Genomic DNA, 24,937 nt, shown 5'->3' with positions numbered 1-24,937 from the left:
TCTAAAATCAGGGATGACGGTTGTACAACTCTGTGAATACACGAAAAAAAAAATCACTGAATTGTGTGTTGAAAGGGTTAATCTTGGGGACTTCCCTGGTGGTCCAGTGGTTAAAGCTTTGCGCTTCCATTGCAGGGGGTACCCGGTTCAATCCCTGGTCAGGGAACTAAGACCCCACATGCCACATGATGCAACCAAAAAATTCTTTTTAATTTTTTGGCTGCACTGCATGGCATGTAAGTTCCTACTTCCCTGACCAGGAATCGAGCCGGTGCCCCCTGCGGTTGAAACACAGAGCCTTAACCGCTGGACCGCCACGGAAGTCCCCCCCCCAAAATGTTTTTAAATGGTTAATTTTATGGTGTATAGATTATATCTCAATAAAGCCATTAAAGTTTGAAAATGAATAACAACGCACATTAAATACAGTGGTGTTTGCCAAGCTCTTAGGACAGTGCTTGGTTCATGTAGAAAGTATCAGCTAAGGTTTGGCTGTTGTTGGAAGTGTCCCAGGAGTCTGCTCCTGACTAGGGTCCTGGGGCAGGTTGCCCGGGACCCCTGCGCCCACAGTGTGTACTCCCCTCCCCAGGGGAGCTGGGAGGTGAGCCCACCCCTCTCCCATGACCCCACAGATGACAAGACTGGGGAGAAGCAGGAGCTGTGCCACGTGTCGCTGACGGCTGTGTACCCACTCCTCTCCATCCTGGATATCTGCTCCATGGGCAGCGCCGAGGGCATCACCCGGAAGCACCTGTGGCACCTCTTCTCCCTGGACCTGCTCAACAGTTACTTGGAGCGTGACCCCACACCCTGGGAACTCACCTATAAGGTGCCCACCCGGCACAGGTGAGGTGGGCCTAGGGAAAGGCAGAGCCTGTCTGGGAATGTTCTTGGAGCAATGTTCCACTCATGCCCCCAGCATCAGGCCCTGTCCAAGAAGGGGCTCCCTATCTGCCCTCCACCAATGTCTGCCCATCCTTGGTGGGGCCTGGAAAAGGCTGAGATTGACTTGAGGTCTCAAATGCTGACCCACCCCTGTGCCTGAGTCCCAGATTCTCCAGTTCCCCTCTGTGGGGAGACGGATGCCAAGCCAGCCACCCCTGAAAGGACTCCAGCCTGTCCCCAACCCTGTCCCAGACCATTTCTCTGCTCCACACAGCACCAGCCAGATCCCCCCTGTCTTCACCGCTCTGAAGCTCAATTTCAATTTTGGGGCGGCACCGATAGATGCCCCGCCCTCCGTGGTGCTCCTGGCCCTGAAGAACAGCGGCATGGTGCCCCTGGACTGGTACGGAGTGGGATGCAGGGGCTGGAGGTGTTCTCTTGTTGGTTGTAGCCCTGGTCGCTTGGTGTCCATGAAGTGCACCCCGACCCCACGCATCAGTTGGATGTAGACGCCAGGGTAGGACTAGGGTCGTCCAACGGGACATCAGATCTGGCTGAGTCGCGTCCATAGGCTCAGAAGTGGTAGACTCACCCTGATGGAGACTGGCAGTTGTTTAGTCACCAAGTCGTGTCCGACTCCTTTGTGATCCCATGGCCTGTAGCCCACCAGGTTCCTCTGTCCATGGGATTTCCCAGACAGGCATACTGAAGTGAGTTGCCATTTCCTTCTCCAGGAGATCTTTCCCACCCAGGGACGGAACCCCCATCTCCTGCAATGGCAGGCAGATTCTTTACTGCTGAGACTGGCAGAGGCATCGTCATAGCTTAGCGAGTGAGAAGTAGCCACCACGCGTGCGCCACAGCTGGCCACTAGGACCCTCTTCTCTGAGCCTCACACCAACCCTGTGAAAAAATCCTCCTCTGCTGATTGTCTCACAGATGGGAGGCTAAGGACTCAGCTAAGAGCTTTAGCCGTTAGAGGCAGAGCCAGTTCCCATCCAGATCTGTCTAGGTCCAGAGCCCCCACCTACACAGGTTAGTCAGCAAGAAGCTACAGGGTGCCCTGATCTCTGAGCTAGATAAATGCTCGGGCAGCCCCAACAGAGCCCCAGGCCAGTGGGGGCCGGGCCTGCATGGGGCGAGGTGAGGGTCTCTGCCAGGCTCTGCTGCCACAGCGTCAGTGTCAGGGAGATGGCTGAGCTGAGCAAAGCCACATGGGGCTGCAGGAAGAGTCGGGGCTGGGCACGGAGCAGCTGTGCTTCCCGGTCACATGGGGCCCAGGCCTGGAGACCGGAGTCCTCCTCGCTGGGCCCCTCCTGTGCTTGGCTTAACTCCCACAGGGGCCCTGAACTGGTGCCCAGTTAGCATCCTGTCTCCGTGCCAGCGCTGTTTCTTTCTTTCCTCCTGCCTCTGCCACGCGCCTTCATTTCCCAGTAAACTTCCTTTTGATGACTTCCAACTTTGCTTGGCTAGACGGAGGTGAGAAAGAAGTGTCCCCATCTGAGTCAGGCTTGGGAGGGGTGGGAGGAGAGCCAGGGGCCCAGCCGGGGTGTGGCAGTGGGTGGATGAGAGTGGGCATATGCATCTGTGATCTCAAGAGTCTTCGGGGTACATGTGGGTGAGACTGGGGGCGCTGTATTGTCCCCGGTGCAGCGGCCGCCCCTTACTCTCTGGGTTGTCCTGTCCCTCCCTGTGGTGGAGGAGGGGGAGCTGGTTCATTAAGCAGCTTCTGTCTGAGAAGGCCCGGGACTGTGAGTAACTAAGGGCTCCTGGCCCTGAGTGACTGGGAAGCTTGGCAGGCTATGGCCCAGTGGGGAAGGCCCGGGGCCTGCCTGGAGCGCTGCGTCAGCCATCCACTGAGCTGTCTGAGTGGCCAGGAGCCAAGGCCCTGCAGGGCCTGGGAGTAGGGGCAGGAGAAGCGGCCTTGGCCGGTGTCCTGGTGTGGAGCAGTGTATTTTGGTGGACTGTGTGTGCATGTGTGTTTGTGCAGGAGCACGCCAGCTCTCACTCTCAGTGGAGAGGGGCCAGGTGGCTGGAAATCGGACAGGAGGAAAGCCAGGCAGAGTGCCCACTGAGCCAGGCCCGTCCATCAGGAGATTGTCTGAGGTTCAGGAAGGCAGTCCGTGCTTCTTCCTAGATTCCAAACGCAGGGAACCTTCCTAAGAACACTTGACTCTCCTCGGCTTTTTGCGTTGTTGTGTTTCCTTTCAGTTTCTTAGAAGGCTATTTTTGAAAGTTCTAGCCGAGTCTCTGCTAAATTCATAAGGAGCAGACCGAAGGTTTTATTCCTGCCAAGATCAGTAAAAAATGGGGAGTGTGGACTTGGCCTGGAGGCAGCAGCAGGCAGGACAGAGAACCCGAAGTGGGTTTGGGGGGAGCATCGGGGGGAGCTGGGAGCCATGTTGCTGCCATGCCCCCACCAAGCCTCCTCTGCTGCCCCTGCGCTTGGCCCAGGGAGATGTTGGGCTGTGTGTTTAAAGGGAGATCCCTCACAGGTGTCAGGGGCACAAGTTAACGTCATCTGCTCCCTCATTCATTCATTAAGCCATCGGCCAAACGTGGACCGGGGCTTCCTTGGTGCAGGCCTCAGGCCCAGAGCTCAGAATAGAAAAGCGGACGAGCCTAGGCCCTGCCCTCCCGATGGGCAGACCGGCCTTGTGGTGCATGGTGAGAGACATGCTGCAAAAGACCCTTGGGCAGCGTCAGAGCTACTTCCCTCGGATTTAGAAGTGGTGGGAGGGTGTGCACACCTCAGAAGCACTTCCTGGAGAAAGCTAGACCTATAGGCCAGGGAGCAGAGGCAGAGAGCCTTCAGAGAGCCTTCTAGACAGGGGCCCTGGTGCAGACATGGGTAAGAGAAAAAGACACAGCGTGGCTGTAATGTTGATAAGGACGTGGGCAGGGCCTTGGAGTCCTCTGATGGGCGTGTAATTCTTCTCCTTCTGAGGAGGATTGGCAGTTCGAGGCAGGGGAACAGGCTGGCAGGTTTCCACAGTCCCAAGTTGGGGGCCCACACCAGAGGACAGGCAGGGATTATTTGGACGGAGTTGGGGTGAGAGCCGAGAGGGAAACTGCAGACAAACCTGAAGTAGCAAGGTCGCCAGTTTTGCTGCAGATCAATATCCTGCAGATAAAACGACAGAAGCAACTAACAAGTAATGGTAACAAGTCCAACAACACAAGGGTGATGGAAGAAAAGTAAGAAGCTCCCCACCCCGCCAGCTCCCTCTCCGTTCGGCCCTGGTGGGCTTGGCATGTGCTTCCACTCTCAGCACTGGTACAAGGCAGAGACACGTGGACACAGTTACTCCTTCATTTTTTATTACAATAATGGCATGGTGTTACATGTATTACTCTGTGTTCAGCATTATAACAATAACATTGTCACTCAGCCTTATGTCAGTAACATTCATTTTTGGATCAATAAAGATCAGTATATAGAGATGTAACTCATTCATTTTAATAGTTGCATAATATTCTGTAATATGAATGGACCTTATGTCTATTTTGTTTTGTTAATTTTTTAATTCTTGGTATTAAAATTTTTTTTTAATTTTTTGACCATGCCACATGGCATGTGGGATCTTAGCTCCTCGACCCAGGATTGAACCTGTGTCCCTTGCACTGGAGGTGTGGAATCTTAACCACTGGACTGTCAAGGAAGCCTTTACGTTTTAAACCGCTCCTTTCAGATGACACTAGTTGTTCCCAGTGCTTTTAATGTTTTTTTACCATCACTAACAAAGTTATAATAAACATCCTTGTGTGTGTGTGTGTACATGCAAGTGTGCCTGCCTGCATGCGTGCTTACATTTTTACCCCTGCAAGTTAATTCTCCCAAGTGGAATTTCTGAGTCAAAGAGCATTTTCTGTTCTATGCACTTTCTATTCTAAAAGATGCTATCAAAATTCCTGCAACAAAAGGTGGGAGCAATTCCTCCTCTCCCTGTATTCGAGGATGTCTGTCCTTCCTGAACTTACCAGCATCAAATGTAACCATTTTTTACGATTCAGATGTGAAAATACTTAAGATTGATTTGAGGGGATTTTGATTTGCATTTTCCCAAGACTCTCCTTGAGTCTTTTCAGGTGTGATGCCCATTTCCCCCCGCTTCTGGCTATTCCCTGTTCATATACCCTGCCCAGTTTGAGGCCAGTTAATCCCTCTGAGAGTGGATGGAGCCTTCTTTTCAGATTGCGATCTTGGGACCCCTTTATCACTTATTTGGGCACCTTTCAGAATGCAATATCTGCTCTACTGGAGCACCTGGCATCACAGGGGCACTGATTCTATGCCCAGCCTTGCTTTGGACTCAAAAATGCCAGTCTTCTTGGGGCCACCTAGTTGGTGCTGCTGACATTCCTAGGTGCCTCAAATGGCCCTTCCTAAGCTCTTTGTCACACAGACCCCTCCAGGGTCACTGCCAAGCTCAAAGTGGCCACATATACAAGCAGCCCGCTGACCCCTGGTACCCACAATGGGAGCCCCAATTTCCATACTCCATTTAGTCACTGCTTCTGTTCCTAGGTTTGGGGGCCATTATGAAATGAGAATCCACAGCCTCAGTGTTTGCTCAGCCTTGCACGGGACAGCTTGCCTAATGGCGGAGAAGAGGGAGAGGGAATAGAGGAGGCCTCCATGCATCCCAGCTGGGGCTCAGAGCTCCTGCCTCTGGTCTGACCGAGAGGCTCCTTCGCCCCTTCTGTCTTGCACCCCTCCCCTAGGGCCTTCCTCTTCCCGAGTGACCAGCAGATCGACCTGGAGCTCTGGGCAGAGAAGGCAGAGTTTGATGGCACCGAGCTGCACCAGATGCGTGTGCAGGACAATTGCATCTTCTCCATCAGTCCCAAGGCTGGGAGCCTGAGTCCCGGGCAAGAGCAGATGGTGGAGCTCAAATACAGGTGCTGCCCCCACCGCTCACCCCGCCCTTCCAGTCCCGAAGACCTCCATTTCCCCCAACCCCTGGAGGAGCCTGGCCTTACACTGTGTGACTCCAGGGTACCCTGAGTGGCCACCACCCTGAGAAGGTGTTGCCTTCCCACCTACAGGGGAGGTTTAATTTTCCTCTTGCCCCATCCCAGCTCAGGGATTTCCGCGTAGCCAGCCCAAAGCCACACGCGTGCCATGACCCTTTGTTCTTCCATCCATACCAAGGTTCAGTAAGTCATCCTGGACTGTCTCCTCCCTTCCAGCCATCTGTTCATCGGCACTGACCGCCTCCCGGTGCTCTTCAAGGTGTCCCATGGCCGGGAGATCCTGGTGAGGTCCTGCCCTTGTCCTGTCCTGGAGAGCCTAGAGAGTGGTACAGGGAGCACCGTTCCCCAGGGGACTGGGGTCCACATCTCTCCTCTGGGCACTTCAGTTCCTCCCAGGGAAGGATGCTGCTCATGGGCTTTCTCTTTCCAGCTCAATTTCATAGGTGTGACGGTGAAGCTGGAGCAGAAGTATGTGCACTTCACCTCCACCAGCCATCAGTTCATCCCTGTCCCCATTGGTGACACATTGCCCCCGAGGCAGGTCAGTGGTCTACGTGGTCCTGCTCACCAGGATGCTGAAGTGTTCTCTGTGTGTCTGCATCAGCCCATGACAGGATGACAAGGCCCCTGTCCTCACTCACAGAGGTGGGGTTGCAGGTTGAACCTCAAGATTGGGCAACTGGGAGAGACCCAAGGCGAGAGGCTTCAGCTTCTAGGCACTGGTGCTGAGCCCTTTGCCAGGCCCCATTCCCATGCAAAAGCAGGGGGTTCCTTCCTTTAACACAGGGTTTTTCAAACTTGACCACGAACCATAGTATATTTTGGAAAACCCAGTTTATACATACACATCCAACTGAAACAAAAGTATCACAAGTCAATACGTACACCACTACATGCTGAGTGCTCTGATGTTTTCTTTTTTATTCTGTTCCACTTTTTAAATGCCGGACATGGCCTGATAAACTGGTTTCAGCACCTGCTTATTGACGGTCACATCTTGAAAATTACTGCTCCAAAAAGGGCATCTTTCTGGAGGCTGAAATGCTAGAAAGTGAATCCTCATGAAGCTACAGAATTGTCTCTATTAATTGGAGGGAACCAGGTTCCTTCGTTCTGAAAATGTACGCTGGAAATCTCCCAGAGGGAGATGTAGAATTTTTCCAAACATTTCACAACTCTGAAATTTCTAATCATTTAGAATCCCTTGTGTTTCTGGGAGAGGCCTCCAGCCACTCAGCCTGGAGCAAAATAAAAGGGCTTCCTAGACCCGAGAGAGGGTCTCATGGCCCCGGGCTCTGCTCACTTCCTTACACCACCCGTCTACCCACTGGCTTCCCAGAAGCCTCACCCAGAAGCCCAGACCCTCAAAAAGACAAGCAAAGACTCATATGCTTCCTGGAGAGCTTTCCAGAGAGACCAGACCACTCCCCTGTGACACTGAACACGAACAGTGGAAAATGGACAAAGGAGAAGACCAACTTGTACCGCCAACCAAACTCCACAACTGCAGTCAAGCATCTCCTTTCATTCATAAGATGATGACAGATGGTGGCCGGGACCTGCAAGAAGGCAGCAGAAACACAGTGAATGAACAGATTTAATCTACATTTTGAAGACAGAATCACTGGGACTTGCTGGGGATTAGATCTGGAAAGTAAGAGAAGGGGATGGAGGAAAATGTATTGGATTCCTACTTTGAACTCCTGGGAATATGTAGGTGCCATTTGCTGAAGTGAGATTCACTAGGGGGAGGAATAGGTTGTAAAGAATTTGGTCTTGGCCAAATGTAAGATGCCTATGAAACAACAAGGAGGAGTCATCAAATAGAAGTTGGATACCAGGTCTGAAGCTCAGACAACCATCCAAGCTACAGGAAAAAAAGCACATTCAGGAGTGGGTGCTGAGAAGGGTGGGGAGGCTGAACCTAAATCCAGACAAACTCTTTATTCTCACTGTCTTCTTTCTCTCATTTCTAACATGGAGTCTTGGACCAGAAGACCTCTGGTTTCAGGCAGGATGTTCTGTGACTCCCCGACTTCAGGGTTAGCCTTGGGGGACCTCATACCTTCCTTCTGCTCCCTTTTCTGCCTTTAAGCACAACTACCTCTAATGGCAGAGGTGGAAAGTGGCAGCCTCCCAGGTAATTAGAATGAGAGTCTAGAAAACCATGAAGGGTCCGGATGGTGAGTGCATGGACGTTTCCCCAAATTCCAGCACTGTGGACACAAGCATTAGTGTCCCCTTACACTTGACTTAGGTACGTTGAGAGCAAATAATATAAAGATTACATATTGTACTAAAATGTTGCAGGCTTAAAATACAGTTGTATACTTTGTGGGTGATCCAGGCAGAAGGGAAATCAGAAGTTTTTAGGGGAAGTCTGGGACTGTAAGGGTGACCTCATGGAGATCAACCCACCCTCCCACAGTGAACACAGAATCCCAGCCTCCCTACGTTGTGGACTTGAGTGGGTGTGAAGATTCCTCTATTCCTCCCCCTGCAGATTTATGAGTTGTATAATGGTGGCTCGGTGCCCGTAACATATGAGATCCAGACCAACATCCTGTCACAGGTTCGGGAAAAAAATTTTGATCACCCCATCTTCTGCTGCCTCAACCCCAAAGGGGAGATCCAGCCAGGCACAACTGCCCGGGTCTTCTGGATCTTCTCGCCTATTGAAGCCAAGACCTACACGGTGAGCGGAAGCCCCAGCTCACACAGGGTGGGGGTTTGGAGGTGGCCCCCTCCCAGCAGGCTTTGCTCTGATGAGGGCCTGCACCCACCTGCCTAACCTCCCAGGTAGATGTACCCATCCACATCCTGGGATGGAACTCGGCCGTCATCCGCTTCCAGGGAGTGGGCTATGACCCCCACGTCCTGGGGGACGCGGCCCCATTCCACAACCTCTCTTTGTGGGACAACAACGCCATCCACTCAAGGCTGATGGTACCTGGACAGGTAAGGCAAAGGGAGCAGGGAAGGCCTGAGGCCTAGGGGGAGCCTGAGGGCCCAGGGGGGCTGGTGCAGCGGGACGAGGAGGCTGAGAAGGGAATGACACAGAGTTGGAAAAGGAAAGGGATATGGGGCGGGTGGGGGTGGGGGGAGTGTCTGGAACTGACCCTCCTCCATATTTAGAATGCAGCACCCGCTCCAGGAGAGGCTTACCCTGCCCCCTAGTGCCCACAGGTGTTCCTGCGCAAGGCTCCCCCTGCTGCGCGGCCCCAGCCACCCTCACCTCAGGGCATTTGGTGGGGCACTGGGAGGGGTAGAAAGAAGCCTATTCTAGGGCTCTGAGATGCTATCTTCATTCAGAACAGCCTCTCCCTTGGAACTAGATGGATTTTGCTGAAAGATACCTAGGGTCAGTAACCCTGCCTTTAGTTCACACACTTCCCACTGTTTTGAGGCCTGCCTCATTCATCCATCCACCTTCCATGTGTTTCCCCACTGACCCACATGCCCATTCGCTCATCCCGTATCTATCCACCTGTCCCTCCATTCAACCGTCCATGCACTCGTCCAGTCACTATCCACCAATACATCTGCCTGTCTACTCTTCCCCTTCTCCCCTGTTTGGACTCTTACTAAGGATGAGTACCATGGAGGACACAGTTTTGGGGACACACAAAAGTGCCAGAGTCTCAGCTCTGGAGGAACTCAGGGTCTAGACCAAGAAAATGCCCCTTCCATGGCCTCGGTCTTTCCAGACACCCCTGCCACACAACTCCTGCTCTGTGCCGGTGAAGATGCCAGCAGCTGACCACCTAGTAGTTCACAACTACCCTTCAGAGACTCAAATCATATTAGCCTTGCTTCTGCTTTTTGTAAGCAAATTCTGATTTATCAGCCCTTTCAAGACTGTTTTAAATGGTCAAAACCATAGGCTTCAGAGTGATACTGTCTGGGTTTATCCTAGAGACCTTTGGAAAATTATTTATATGCTCTGAACATCTGTAAAGTGGAGACAACAGTGGTGCCTATATCCCTGGGCCACTGTGAGAATTAAATGCCTGTCAGTTGCCGACAATGGTACCTGGCCTGTTGAAAGCACTTGTGACTGGTACTGGTGGCTAGGCTGAGTATTTCTTCACCTCCCAAAGTTGCCGTTGTGTTGTCTCCACCAACAGAATGTCTTCCTGTCCCAGTCACATATCTCCCTGGGAAACATTCCTGTGCAGAGCAAGTGCAGCCGCCTGCTGTTCCTTAACAACATCTCCAAGAATGAGACAGTTGTCTTCGCCTGGCAGCTGAAGCCTCTAGATTTTGGGGAGGTGAGAGTTCCCTGTGTTTGCAGGGAACCAGAACCTTCAGAGGGCCTCTAGACTTAGCCCATTCCAACCCATCCCACCCTGCTCCATCCCATCCCACTCCACTCCATCCCATCCCATCCCACACTACTCCATCCCATCCCACCCCATTCCACTCCATCCCATCCCACTCCATCTCACTCCATCCCATCCCATCTCATTCCACTCCATCCCATCCACACTCCTTCCTACTCCATCCCATTCAACCCCACTCCATCCCATCCCATCCCACTCTACTCCATCCCATCCCACTCCATCCTACTCCATCTCATTCCACTCCATCCTACTCCATCCCCTCACACCCCCACTTCACTCCATCCCATCCCACTTCATCCCACCCCATCCCATCCTGTGCTATCCCATCTTGTCCCATCCCAGCCCTGTGAAGCTCCAGAGAGACTCCTTCCCCAAATATAAATAGGTGTCTGTGAGTCCTATGAAAGGAAAGGTGGCTCCTGAAGAGACAATCCCATTCATAGTGACCCTGAAGGCCTCAGTGCATGCCAGCTTCTATAGCATGGACCTGATATGCAAGGTAGGACCACCCTCAAAGAGAAGCTGGATGGCACACAGCTCCCAGTCTTGGGGGGGTGCGGTGGTCTGTGAGATCCCCAGATCCCCCCAAGGCCCCTCTTCTAAGGGCCAAGCTCTGGAAGAGTGGGGGGACCACAGCACAGGCCCAGGCCAAGGCCCTCCAGACCTGGTCTTCTCTCTCCTTGTCCTGAGCCACAGGTGTACCAGCAGGAACGCCTGAGGCAGTACCGTAAGGACCTGCAGGAGTGGAAAGACGAGAAGCTGCGGCAGGAAGTGGAGTTCACCATCACAGATAGGAAAGTGAAGGTGAGGAGGGCAGGGTGGGCTCTGAACACCACAGAGCCTTCTGATTAGCCTTGCCAGAGGAGACAGAGGTGGTGATCCGAGGTGGTCCTAAAAGCTGACCAGCCTGACATAAGAGATTAGATTTCTTTTATTAGACTAAGCATGCTAAGTCACTTCAGTCGTGTCCGACTCTGTGCGACTCCATAGATGGCAGCCCACCAGGCTCCCCCATCCCTGGGATTCTCCAGGCAAAAACACTGGAGTGGGTTACCATTTCCTTCTCCTATGTAGGAAAGTGAAAAGTGAAAGTGAAGTCGTTCAGTCGTGCCCGACTCTTAGCAATCCCATGGACTGCAGCCTAGCAGGCTCCTCCACCCATGGGATTTTCCAGGCAAGAGTACTGGAGTGGGTTGCCATTGCCTTCTCCAGACTAAGCATAGCCCCTCCCAAGAAACTGTGAATACAGAAAGCTGGCTGACCATTCTCTGCTTCATGTAGCCTGTATTTAATGAGTGGCTATTGGGTGCTGGCCACTGGGGATCCAGGGGGAAACAGGCAGAGCCCACCTTCTGGTGGAAGGAAAGGTGGCATAGTGTTTTCAGGTGGAGGCTCTGGAAACAAGTGTCTGGCTTAGTTTTTGACCTTTGATGGATATTAGCTAAGTTATTTAACCTCTTTAGTTCCCTCAACTATATAATGGGAGTCATATGACATCTGAGATTGGTTTCAAGATAGTCTAGATGAGAAGATTGCCATAAACTGGTAATTGTTGAAGCTGGGTTGGCTGTAATGGAGAACTCTTTGTAGCATTCTCAGCACTTTTGTATACTATTTGATAATATGTATTTTTATTTATTTATTGGGCTACACCTGGTCTTAGTTCTGGCACACGAGATCTCTGATCTCCATTGTGGCACATGGGATATTTAGTTGTGGCATTTGGGGTCTAGTTCCCCAACCAGGTATTGAACCCGGGCCCTCTACATTGAGAGCATGAAGTCTTAGCCACTGGACCACCAGGAAAGTCCACTTGTGTATACCTTTGAAATTTTCCATATTAAGAAGGTTTACAAAAGGAATTCCGTGGTGGACTCATGGTTAGGATTCCGGGCTTTCACTGCCATGGCCCAGGTTCAGTCTCTGGTTGGGGAAGTGAGATCCCACAAGCTGTGCAGGGTGGCCAAAAACAAACAAAAAAGGTTAAAAAGAAAAGTTTTAAAACTTTTAAAACACAAATAAATGATCCACTTTGTGGCATTGGTGGGAGGATTAAATGAGTTGATGCTTGTAGATTACCTACAACAGTGCCTGGTGCCCAGAAAGCCTCCACTCAATATGGGCTAATATTAGTATTTATGCAAGGGGACTGGTAATAAATGAGTCAACATGTCCACCTTGCTTCCTCCTCCCAATGGTGGCACTCTTGCACCTTGATCGCCCCTGTGTCCCCCACACTGAACCCCCAGGGAGGCACTGCCTCACTCTGAGGCTCTAGCCCAGCTCTGAAGGCAAACGATGTTTTGAGGGCTATGGAAGAAGGGATTTCTGAATTAAGGCTTAATATGGGAGGCTGTTTACTCATCCCTCTAAAGCGCAGCGTTCCTGGGCCCTGGGGACAAGTGCTGCTTGAGCAGCCTGCGCTGTGTGGTGGTGTCTCCTTTCCTTCCCTTCAGCAAGGTAGCCAGATTTCCCTCATCTGTAGGCAGCGCTTCCTTGGGGAACCTTCTGGAAGAGGGTGTGGCTTAGAGTTGTGCAGGATCAAGAGGGCAGCAGGTGGTGGCGCTGACTTCAGGCCTTCTGTGGGTCAGTCAGCAGGAAGGGAAGGACGAAGGGAATCCCTCTAGGCCTCTTGCATCCTAAGCAAGGGTCTCTTTGCTTCCACAGAAAAGGGCATATTGTACAGCTTGTGAGCCTGCGAGAAAGTACAAGGTGAGGACGTAAGCCCAGGCCCATCTCCTTAAGATGTCTTGAAAGGATCCTTGCTTGCTCCCCAGAGATACCTCCAACCCCCAGTCCAGCCTGCTGGAAGGGAGGGATGAAAGTACTGATGGGTGGGGATGAGATGCCAGAGGTGTAGCCAAAGGCCTGGTTGGGGGACTAAGCACACATCAGTGATGGGAGTGCAGTCCCTAGCCCCTGTCGTCAGTGCCTCCCCTTTCCCAAAGACGCTGCCCCCCATCAAGAACCAGCAGGATCTCAACCGGCCGACCAGCTGGAACCTCAAGATGGCGAAGAAGGAGACATTCTGGCCATGCCCCCAGCCGCCGTCGCCAGGCATGCTCTGCCTAGGCCTCACTGCCCGTGCCCATGCCACCGACTACTTCCTGGCCAACTACTTCTCCGACTTTCCCCACCACTTCTTGCACTGGTGAACTCTCAGGGAGGGAGGGAGGGGTCTCCTTTCTCTGCTCTCTGCACCGCCCCTCCCACACACACTCCAGAGCAGGGGCTACCCAGACCTAACCCTTGCTGAGGGCTTGGAGCACGTGCAGCCATCAGCGGGACTACTGGGGCCCTGCTGGCCCCGAGATTCCCCCGCTACTGTCAGGCCCTTATGAGGAGGGGCAGAGAGCCAGAGCCCCCTGGGGAACCCACCTAGGCCTCCCTGCCTCCCCTCCTCCCTCCCTTTCCACCTTGGAGCGTCTCCAAGGCCTGTGCTGACTCTGAGAGTTGGACTTGATTCCCAAAATGCAGCAGCACTGTGTTTGGGTTAAGACTAGAGGCTGCTGCAAGCTCACCTAGGTCCTCATGACTGGGCAGCCACCATCACTGCTCAGGCCCCTGACCCCAGCATGGTGGCTTGCCCAGGCCACTCAGAATGCTATGGCCTGCCCCGCCCCCCAGGGAGCTGCCAAAGAGGATGTGCCCCAAGGTGGAGTCGGAGGCTGGTGAGGAAGAATCCCCTGACAAGTGGGCCTCTGTCTCCAACCAGGAGAAGCAGCTTCTGATTGACTGCCTTTCCGCCATCATCAGGTGAGCACCCTCCCCAAAACCCTCACCCCTCTGCCTCCCTCGTGAGTTCGGTCAACTCTGGGCCCACCCAAAGCCCCACAAGTCCCAGCCCTTCCTTTCCCAAAAGATAGAACTTCTTCACAAGATCCCTTCCACAGGTTGTTCCAGGCCCTTCTGGAGGGTGGCCTGGCTGGAGGGATCCTCAGGGCTGCGTCCCAAGTTCTGCCTTGTTGCGGCTGGTAGATGGGGTCTGGAGCTGGGCCACTGTTTTCCAGGGCTCCCACCCTCATCTCGGCACCTCTGACCTCCTGGTTCTTCCACTATTATATAATGATCACCGTTAAGAATCCAAGGGGGAGGGGGGCCAGAGATGCCTTTTTCTAAAGAAGAAACGGTGGGAAGAGCAATTGATCAGCCCCCCACCAGCACCTGTGGCCACAGTAGTCAAGAACCACCCCTTGGGGAACCCTGAAGCCAGAGTCCCCCACAGGGGGCTGCAAGGCCTCTCAGTGAGGACCTTCTCCTCCCTCTCTGCCCACCCAGGGGCCTGCTGGAAGACAAGCTCTTCCATGAGGCTGTGGGACAAAACCTGGTGGAACAAATGCCTTACTTCTGCCAGTTCTGGAATGAGCAGTCGGCCAGGTTCGTGGCCCACAACAGCCTGCACGTGGTGCCAGCCCCATCTCAGTCATCCAGGAGCTCAGAGTTCAGCAAAGAGAAGGAGGAGGAGGAGGACAAACGGAGGCTGGGGAGTAAGGAAGGGGAAGAAGAGGAGGAGAAGGAGGAGGAAGAAGAGGAGGAGCTGGAGGAGGAGGAAGAGGAGGAGGAGGAGATGGAAGAGGAGGAGGAGATGGGCGAGGAAGAGCTGCGAGAGCAGGAGGGGGAAGACAAGGCGGAGAAGTTGCCCTGGACAGAGATGAAGCCCATGCTGCAGCCCACATCCCAGGAGTCCCTGAAATGGCAGTGGCAGCAGCAGATGAAGGCCTTGCTGAAGGAGAGGCAAGAGCAAGATGAGAAGGAGGCCATCAGCCGGTGAGCAGCCAAGCCCAGGTGAAGGTTTGGAGGGGGCGCTGAGTGCAGAAGGGTCCTAGGAGGCAGTGGTGTGCTGGGCGGCTACCTGTCTCAGCTTCTCTTTCCAACTCCGCGTTCATTGGCTGGGCTGCTGGAAGCTTAAGGTCTCAGGAGGCGCTATGTACAGAATGGCGATCTGAGCTTTAATTTTTCTTCTCCAAGAGCAGACTATTAACATTTACCATCACACCACTTCCAGCAGGGTGATTACAGTCGTCAAAGAACTTAAGTGACTTTCTAGAGCCGGGAGCAAAGTACCACCTCTTCTGGCACTGCTGTTTCCTGGGGCTGCTCTATGGCTTTCTGTCCACGGTGGGATTCCCTAGGAGCTCCTTCTGTGCGGTCTCATCGCTCAGTACCTTTCCCCAAGCCTGGTCCTGGGATGGGAACCCGGCTTGTCCGAGTTCGAATCCCTCTCCGGTGCCAACAGCATGCCATTTAGCACCTTGTCTCTTTGAGTCACGGTATTTTACACGTCTGTAAAATCCGGACGAGAATGTTTCATGGTGTTGGGAGGGCGGGGAGTTAAGTGAGAATCCACCTAAAGCTCGGGGCAAACGGTACAGCACAGAGGAAGCCAGTGGAGAAGCCCAGTGCAAGTCGGTGGCGGCGCTGACCCCGGCGCGCCCGCCTCCCGCCGCGCAGGCTCCCGGCTTTCGCTATCCTGCAGGAGGCGCTGCTGGAGAACATGATCCAGAACGTCCTGGTGGAGGCGAGCCGCGGGGAGGTGGTGCTCACCTCGCGACCACGCATCATCGCCCTGCCGCCGCTCAGTGTTCCCAGGTGGGGGCACCGGGGCCAGCGGCCGCCGGAGGGCGCGAGGGGCGGCATGGGCGGGCAGGGGCCCCGGGAAGCTTCTCCTCCACTTCCCCTACCTGGGGCTTTCTGTCTTCCAGGATTCTGAGTCCCGAGTCGCTGCCGGCAGCAGCCCCGGGGCCGCAGCAAGCGGAGATGCCCGGCTCGTTTGAACCGCCCCCCACCGACTGTTTGCAGACGCAAGCGCCCACCCCTTCCGACTTGCATCTGTAGATTCCTCCCGACCTTTTCTCCACCCCCCAGTAAAGCATTTAGCTACCCCCTCCCCCAACACACACACATCTGCCTTCACTTTATTTCCTCATAAGCGACAAGAACTCGCGCGCAGTCTGAGAGGCACAGATGGTGGAAGCGGCCAAGGTGGACAGCACTGACTCTTTGGAGCTGGGAAGTTGAGTCGCTCCTCTCCACTAGGCAGCTGGGCGAGAGTTCTGTGATCTGGCCAGTGGAGGGCGCTCGGGGTGGTTTCTGGCCGGCTTTTGCCCCAGCAGAGCCGGGTGGCCTGGTCTGCACAGCAGGTGGCCGCGGAGCAAAAGGGGCCATCCCTTCCCTTTCCCCGCCGCACCTGCTCCGAGGTTCGGCCTTTCCACTGCTAGCTTTTACTCAGCATCTGCCGGGCTCCCGGGACTCTGTGGAGGTTGAGAGGAAGGGAAATCGAGGCACGTCGAGGAAGGTCAAGAATTTGACGCTGGGACGGGGACGGAGCGCATCGCTTAAGCCGCGGGCCACAGACCCTATTAAATGTGAATTCGAATCCCCCAGGCCAGAGGATGCCCCAGTTTCCCTAGGACACCAAACCTCCCGCTCCCCCTAACCTCCGCCTGGTAGCCTCTGTCCTCGGCTCTTCCCCACCCCCTCCCCGAGGCAGGTGGGTGGAAAAGTGACATCTGGTGTTGTTCCAGAGGCACCCAGGTCCCCGACACCCTCCTCCACCCCCACCGCCAAGGCCTCAGAGGAGCTCCGGCCCCGAAGCCTAGGCGGGGACGGGGAGAGGGGTGAGGGGGCGCTCCGCCTCCTCTGAGTCAATATTTGCCCCGAGCAAACGGGCGCCCGGACAGGTGTGTGTGTGTGTGTGTGTGTGTGTGTGCGTGCGCGCGTGCGCTCGCGCGTGTGTGTGTGTCTATGGGCGGGGACTGAGTAGGCCGTATAAAGCGCGCTGAGCCGGGGCTCCCGCACAAGCTCCGCGGCTTGCGCTGGGGACCAAGCCAAGCGGGGCCGGGCCGGGTGGAGGGTGGCCAGGAAGGGAGGGGCGGACCAGGTGCGCACCTGCAGTGGCCGCCGCGGCCGCCGACGTGTCAGCCGCAGATGCGCGCAGGTGAGGGCGGCGGCTATCGGGCGCCGGACAGCACGGCACTCGCCGAAGACCAGGACCAGGAGACCGCCGAGGGCCACAGCCAGGCCCCGGACCCCCCGCTCCCGCCCCGCGACGAGCCCCTCGCACAAACCGGACCTGAGCGTTTTGTTCGTTCGGCTCGCGTGAGGCAGGGGCGGCCTCTCAGCACCCGCCCGGGGGCCCGGGCCGATCGCCACGCAGGCACCTGTCGCCGCCGCCGCCATACGGGTCGGAGAGGCTGTGCGCCGCTCCCCGGGGACATCCGGCTCCCATCCGGCCCCGCCCGCCCTTGTCCTGTCCGGCCCGCGGCTCAAGGGCTGCCCGCTTCGATTCCGGATAATGCGGGCTGGCAGAGCCAGCTCCACCGGGTGGCGTAGGGGGTCTGGGGGCCAGTTTAGGCGTTCTTCCAGAGGTGGAAACCCGGGTTTCTAGTCTGGCTCTGTCCCAGCGACTTCTGTGGTCTTGGGCAAGTCATTTCCCGGCTTCTCCTCGGATATTCCCACTTGCATAAGGAGAAGAGGGTTAGTCTGGCCTCTCGTGTGGGGCCCACCAGTCCCCATGTTCTGGTTTCTGGGCTTTCAGCAATGATTTTGAGCCCCTTGACCTGGGAAATTGGAGGCTCGCAAGGGGTTGGAGCAACAGCTATGAGGTGTGGAAAATCTGGGTGGGGGGAGCTAGGGTTACATTGGACCAAGTTCGGTTCCTCCTCATCTCTTTGGTGCTGACATTCTGAGGGTTCACTCCCTGCCATCTCCTTGGCCCATCTTGCAGTCTCCTTACCTCTGAACAGATTGCTTGAGAAGGACAAACACAGGGTCTGGTAGCCCTTGCCTGCTGGGGCTCCCAGGCCCTGAAGCTGACCACCTCTCCCAGACTTCACAATCACAAGGTTTCCTGTTTCAGTCAGCTGGGGTTGGGGTGGGTCTAAGTGGCCCTCAGATTAGGTGGGAGTTAGTGGGTCATTAGCTACAACCCAAACCTAGGACAGGCCACCCCCTTTTCAGTGACTCAGAGTGTTAAGATCTGACAGGAGGGAGAAAGACGAAGATTGCGCTAGCCCCTGCCCCCTGCTTGGAGAACCTAGAACGCAGGCCTGGGCTCAGTTGAGTCCCTGTCCTTGATTCCCAGTGTCTTCTGTTCCATTCCCCCAGAACTGATGTCGATGCGAAGTCAGCCCCAGAGAGAAGGGCTAGTTGTAGGCCAGGGGTGGAAGGAAGGTTCCTTGGATGGCAGTAAGGAGCTCCCCAATTTCTCCTAAGGGTGAGGAGGCATCATGAGGAGGGATTGTACCCTCACACATCTAGGCCGAGGAAGCCCCCAGGGGGATGGGAATGAGGGTCAGGAGTTGCTGGTCTCTTCCCACTTCAATTTGGAGGTTCCTGGGGGTGCTGGCTTTCCCCCTCTACCTTCCCTCCACTTCACTGCCACCCCTCACCCAACTACCCGCAGGTGCCACAGGATCTGCTGAGTCTTGGCACAGAGAAAGGGAGGGGGAGGGGGTGAGATGGCTCTGACAGATCCCAGGCAGGGCTGGGGAGAGGGTGGACTGCAGGCTGGGTCTACGTGCAGCAACCCTGGGGCAAGAGGGTGGGGGGAAGCTCATGCATGGGTCCCGGGCTGGGTGTGCGTGGCTCCCATCCCGGCCTCCCTGACCAGGCTTCAGTCCTGGCCCAGCACTCTGCTCCTTGCCTGGCACTGATTGATCTGCCTGTCAGGGGCCTGGTCTGGCACTGGCACATCTTCCCTCTGTCTTTGTGGGCATCCTCTCCCCTCCTCCAGTCATGGAAGTGGCTCAGAGCACTGCCCCCCTCCTTGGGATTCCAGGCCCTAGGGCTGCACGACAGAAAGGTCTCCCCTTGGAATGAACCCCGCCCCCACCCCCAACATACAGTGTTTCACCAGTGGACTGGTGTCTGCCCCTGTGACAGAGAGTCACTGACTCTTCCCCTGCTTCCAGGGAGGGGGGACGGTGTCCGCAGACCTCCACCTCCCCATCCCCCCAAGACCCGCATTTCCTGGATGTGGCTGGGATCTGGCCTCTCTCCTCCCTGTCCCTCCTCCCCTGCCAGCCCAGGGGTGGAGTCTCCAGGCGCCAGGCAGGCCTGCAGGTGCTGGGCTTGGGGAGGGGGGTGCTTAGCAGCTGGTGTTTGAAGCAGGGGGGGCACCCCCTCCCCCTTCCTGCTCAAAGCTGGAGCCTGCTTCCTGTCATCCCTGTCAGCACCCTGGGCGGGGGAGGGGACAGGTAATGGAGGAAGTGGAAAAAGGGAAAGAGCACTTGGAGTGCGGCTGTAGGGGGAACTGGAAATCACCGATGAGAAAGGGAGAGGGGAGAAGGATGCGCAAGAGATGGGGGAATCCAAACAGGACTGCTGAGGGACAGACCGTGGGCCCAGCCCAGCGGTCGTGGAAGATTTCAGAGTCCAGAGAGGCTGTATCCACCACTACCACCCCCAACCCCAGACTTGTGAAAGCGAGAGCTGGAGAGAGGCCAGAGACACAAAAAGGCAATGTGAGATAACAAGGGATGTACACTGCAGAGAGATGGAGGCATTTGAAGATGGGTCAGAGGTCAGGGTAACCAGGGATAGAAGCTACCGTGTGTGTGGAGGAAGGGGAGCTATATGAAAACAGCCTCCAGCCAAAGCCGTGTCTCGGGATAGGGAGATGCTACCCACAGCAAAAGAGAAAGAGGTGGCTTCTACCTGAGGCTGGGAGGGGAGGTGAACTCCTCTCTTGGGGACACCAGCATTGCCCCAGCAAAGGGCAGAAGGTGAAGAAGGGCAAAGCTCAGGCCACAGTGAGGAGTGAGGGGTGTGGGTCTGACTTCACCCCTCCCCCTTTCTCTCTTGGCCACCGCTGGAAGGACAGCTGTGGCAGCTGCCCCTGGCCCCACTGTCCACGTGTGGATTTTGCCCAGCCTTGGAACTTCTGGCTGTGGAGGCTGCCCAGGGTCTGTGTGAAGTGTGGGGACCTGGGAGTGGAGGCTCTGGCTGGGGGGGTTGTTGTACACAAGCGCTAATCCCCAATCGGGCCAAGGCAGAACCAGAGCCTCACTGACCTTCTCGGAGATTAGTCCCTATGACAACAGTGGCAACTCGCCCCCTCATTCTGGCTAGGCCAGGTGTGTGGGTAAAGGGTGGGGAATGGGTGGCGGGGGGGGGGGGGGGGGGGGGGGGAGGGGGGGGAGGCCAGGCCGAGGCTGGGGGAGGAGGGAAGGGAGTCTTCCTGAGGCATCACAGGATCACAGAAGTAAGGGTTGGGAGGCCCCTCCAGGATCAGCAGTTAGCTTAGTTTTCAGGTACAAAACTGTGGCCCCAAAAGGGGAAGTGACCCTCCCAGGACCACATATGGAGCCAGGAAAAGCGCTGGGACCACAAGTCAGGTCTCTGGTTCCACCTGGAGAGCAGAGGACTGAGCAAAACAAAAGAAATAGGGATACCCCCCCACCCTTCCCCTGCTGAGCTCATTAGAGTGGCTCTAATGGGGTGAAGCAGGAAGGCTCCCCATTCTGAGAGCCAGGCTACCTTCCACAGGGCATGTATTGGATGGGGGGACATATATGGGATGTGGATGGGGGGAATGCAGCTAGGCTCGCTGTCCTGACTCCTCCCCAGAACCCAGCCCACCCCCAGGAGCAGGGGGCATGGAAGGGGAGCAACAGGACAGCAAAGCCAGTTATAACCACAGCCACCACAACAACGGTAACAGTGAACATTTATTTGATACGGGTCAGTGCTGGGTTTTACATGCATTTAAATCTTCACAATTTTAAAGGGAAAATTTGAGAAGTACAAGTTCATCCAGCTTATTAGCAGGGGAGCTTGGATTTGAACCCAGGACTCCGCCCACACTCTTAACACTTCAGTGTCTGTATGACCGTGACTCTGATGACCATGGAGTGGGTGGCACGCACAATGAAGGTCTGGGAGGCACTCAGCATGGTGTCTGAAACACCGTACATTTGACTAAATATTTAAGGAATAAAGGAGCGAACAAATGTCTGCCCGTAAATGAGCATGACTGTTAAGGTGTTTGTTGAGCCTAGGAGAGACCGTTCACATGGGACGCGTGTGGGATCCACCTGTGTGAACGTGTGCATGTGTGTGCCCTTCCCTGCAAGCCCCGCGGTTCTGCTTCTGAGTGAGTGGTGGTGAAAGCTGCTTCCCACCTCCCTGGATGGGGCCAGTTCTCCCATCCCTCTGAGGGGTAGAGAAGAGGGCTCTGCTGATTGAGGGACAGGATGAAGAGTCTGTGTGGGCAGGGCTCTCACCCCTTCCAGACCCACCTCTTTCAGGCCCAGCTGTCAGACCCAGCCTGAGCTGCGCTAGTCTCTCACCCGTGTTATCTCTGTCTCCCAGGAGACTAGCCCTCACAGCCCCGGGGAAGGTGCTCACTGCCTGTTCCCTGCTCCCTCCTGATCTTGGGTGGGGGTGGGGAGTGGAGGAGCAGGGCTGCAAAGGAGGGGCTGGTGACAGCACAGGGTAGGGGAAGGCACCATTCACAGAATTTGCATCTGCAGTCACCAAAGCCCTGGCTGATTTGCCAGTGAAATGAAGGAAAGGGGTGGGAGCAGGCAGACTCGAGGACACTGGCCACTGGGCAGGGGCCCTCTAAGCTGCCCAGCAGTATGTGAAGTCGGGCTGTTCAAGGGATGGGGCCCTATGTGAGGAGGGTGTCACTTCTACGGGGATTCTCTGCACCTTTACCTGGGATGGAGACCTCAGTGAGAGAGCATTTGAGGGTTTCTTCATCAGATCTACATTTCCCTGTATGGGATGGGCATCTGAGTGGGATCCAGGGCCTCACTGAGGATACAGGACTGAGTCTTAGGGCTTCTCTGTGGGATCTTAGGGTGCTTCTGAGATGAGTACTTTAGTAGAATCACGGAGAGGAGGAATCCTGAGGATTTCTCTGTGGGACCAAAGGTCCCTATATGAGATGAGGGACTGGATAGGGTGGCAAGTTTTCTTTAGGTAACGAGATCCCGATGAGATCTTGAGGTCTCCTGGATGTGTAGACCTGAGGACAGTTTCTTTCTTCTTTTTTTTGTCTACCTAACTCCCTCCCCCACCCCTTCCCCATGAGAGGCTGTGGATGTGGAGGAGGTAGGGTGATGGTGCTGAGATGGCAAACAAAGCCACCTGTGCATCCATCCTTCAGGAAGCCCTGAGCACAACTGATCTGGGAAAACAAACAGGACCAGCTGCTGGGGGGTGGGGGGACGGAAGGGGGCTAGGAGGGGAGTGGGTAGGGGAGGCTTGGAGGCTGGAGATGGATCAGCTGGTGGAGAAAGGAAGCAGGAAGGAGGTCCCCAGTACCAGAAAGGGACAGGGATCCCAGAGCCCCATTCTAGCACACGGGGCAGGGCTGCCCAACAACCCCTTTTCCTCAGGGGTTCATTCTTCCCTTTCTTGATGACTATGAGGGCCACCAGAACCAGAGAGGGGTCTGGAGGGACGTGAGGAGCCTGAGAGAGGTCTAGAAATCTGGGCAAATGGCTACGGGCGGTGTTGGTGGCTGTGCCCATTTCTGAGAAAATCGGTGAGGACAGGTAGAACGAAAAGCCATTGACTATCATGTATCGGTGGTGGGACCTACACACCATTTTCCTGATGAGAGAACTGAGGCAGAGGAGGGAAGAGGCCAGCTAGCGCCTCACAGCCACTCAGCGCAGAGCCAAGATTAGATTTTAGGACTAGGAGAGAAGCCATGACTATTCTCACACACAGGTCTCCACCGCAAATTCCAGCTGGAATTCTAACTTGGATCTCAACGGTGTTATCTCCCCCCAAGCCTTTGAAGACACACACACAACCCCCACACGCATCTCCTGAGGAATATGGTGATCCCACCAACACCTGGACTGGAAATTGCCCTCCCAGCCCCAGCTCCTGAACACACAGTGACTGGCCTCTGACAAACACCCCCGCACCCTCGGGACTAGCACTCACCGGCCGCGTCACTGACCAGCGCAGACGCACAGCCTGACGCACTCGCCTGCCGCGCCTGCTGCGCCTCCAGACCTCAGCCTCCCAGCAACTGCCACTTCCATTGCCCGCGCTGCTCCGGCCTTCGCGCGGGCCTTCCACCCAGCGCGGCCCGCGAGCCCCCCCTGGTGGCCGAGTCCAGACTCGCTGGATAGAGACCCGGGAGGAACAGAGAATGTAGAAGAGGGACTCTTTCGATCCCTCACGTGTCACCAGTGCGACAGCCCCACTTGTGAAACCGAGACCAAGTGCTTGGAGACGAAGAGTCTAGGAGTGTTTCTTGCCTCTTTCGATATTCTGCGTTTCCCCTTTTCTTGGCCTGGGAAAAGTATACCCTATTTGATCACACCCCCTCTGGTACAGGGAGTCAGGGGACTGGACATGGTTCTGACCTCATCTGCAATCAAATTGGGGCTGTCCCCGCTCTGATTCCAAAACTTCCAAACTGGACTTTACTCCCTGTGTTTTAGGGCCTTCACCTTCACACACATCAGAATCCTGGACAGCAATTTCTCAACAGTGAAAAGAGAGACTCAAGGGAGACCCCAATACCCCCGTGCCTGCTGTCAGCATGCCAGAAATTCAAGGCTGGGGAGGTCGGCAGGATGGGCGAAACATCATCCCCTTTTCACGGCAGCAGTTCCTCTACACAACTTTCCCCAGGCACCTTTGGCCCAACCTGACCACCCTGTCCACTCACTCGTTTGAGATGTTTTATTGAGCAACTTCTATGCGTCCTGCACTGGGCTAGGACGGAGAGAAACAACTGAAAACAAGACTTACACAGCCCCTGCCCCTTTAAATGGAGCTTACACTCTAGTACAAAAGGAAACACTCCATACAGCCATACACAAAAGATGACAAAGACAATTTTACAGAATAATAAATGCTATAAAGAAAATAGGGTGATGTGGAGGACAGTAAATGTCAGGAACAGCATGACCCAGGTGATGAAAAAGGAGCCAGTCACACCTTGTGACTAAGACACTCCAGGTAACAGGGACCGCCAGTGCAGGGGCTCTGAGGCTGGAGTGAGGATGGCAGTTTTGAGAAAGCGTGGAAGACAGCGTGGTTAGACTTCTGGATCTGTAGCATCGGCATCTGGCCTGTGAGCCCCTTTAGTCACCAGAAGTTGGGTGGCAAAGCACTCCGGTCTAGTCATGCTCTGACACTGGCTAGCTATGTGGGTCTGGGAAAGGCCCTGTACCTCTGGAAGCCTCTTGCACATTTCCACATGGTAAGTTCACCCAAACTCACCACGTTGGACTGTTGAGCCTATGAGGGAAGCACTTGGTTCATGAGGAAAATGAAGTATAAGTTCCCTTCTTTCTCACCCCTACACTTCTTCTGGCATACCCCCTTCATTAAGGAAAACACAATTTTGCCAGAAACTTTTGTGGCTCATCGACAGCCATGATGGTTAGGAAATTCTGCTGCAAGTTGTAAGGAAATTTCTTTCCTGGAACTTGCCTTGGGGCTCCAAGCCTTTCCCCTTAAATTTCTCCCTCCCCAGACCCTACCTTTCCCCTGTCCCCCTCCCACAATGCAGTGGGTTTGGGGTTAAGAGCCTAGGAGGCCGAGTCGTCCCTACTCCCTGGAGTCGGACTCTTTGTGACCCCTCAGACTGTAGCCCGCCAGGTTCCTCTGTCCATGGGATTCTCCAGGCAAGAATACTGGAGTGAGTTGCTATTTCCTACTCCAGGCGATCTTCCCGTCTTAGGGATCCTACCCCCTCTCTTGTGTCTCCTGCATTGGCAGGTGGATTCTTTACCACTGCACCACGTGGGAAA

The 24,937-nt window shown here is 55.1% G+C and overlaps 1 protein-coding gene across 1 annotated transcript in view; it reads left to right on the top strand.

Annotated features, from left to right (window-relative positions):
• CFAP65 (cilia and flagella associated protein 65) overlaps nt 1-16,108 on the top strand; it is a 36,569-nt gene extending 20,461 nt beyond the window's left edge. The window contains exons 17-32 of the mRNA XM_069578380.1: nt 633-846; nt 1,160-1,288; nt 5,611-5,787; nt 6,079-6,145; nt 6,293-6,403; nt 8,366-8,557; nt 8,662-8,820; nt 9,990-10,133; nt 10,591-10,704; nt 10,902-11,009; nt 12,873-12,917; nt 13,154-13,356; nt 13,833-13,961; nt 14,484-14,972; nt 15,657-15,794; nt 15,908-16,108. Coding sequence (XP_069434481.1) covers nt 633-846; nt 1,160-1,288; nt 5,611-5,787; nt 6,079-6,145; nt 6,293-6,403; nt 8,366-8,557; nt 8,662-8,820; nt 9,990-10,133; nt 10,591-10,704; nt 10,902-11,009; nt 12,873-12,917; nt 13,154-13,356; nt 13,833-13,961; nt 14,484-14,972; nt 15,657-15,794; nt 15,908-16,040 — 2,552 coding nt within the window. The 3' untranslated portion in view covers nt 16,041-16,108. The remainder of the gene's footprint in view (nt 1-632; nt 847-1,159; nt 1,289-5,610; nt 5,788-6,078; nt 6,146-6,292; nt 6,404-8,365; nt 8,558-8,661; nt 8,821-9,989; nt 10,134-10,590; nt 10,705-10,901; nt 11,010-12,872; nt 12,918-13,153; nt 13,357-13,832; nt 13,962-14,483; nt 14,973-15,656; nt 15,795-15,907) is intronic.
• Nucleotides 16,109-24,937: the final 8,829 nt, after the last annotated feature.

This window comes from Ovis canadensis, chromosome 2 (assembly GCF_042477335.2).
Source record: "Ovis canadensis isolate MfBH-ARS-UI-01 breed Bighorn chromosome 2, ARS-UI_OviCan_v2, whole genome shotgun sequence".
Classification (NCBI taxonomy): Eukaryota; Metazoa; Chordata; class Mammalia; order Artiodactyla; family Bovidae; genus Ovis; species Ovis canadensis.
Note: the sequence above shows the minus strand (reverse complement) of the source record. Positions and strands in the feature narration are given on the sequence as shown.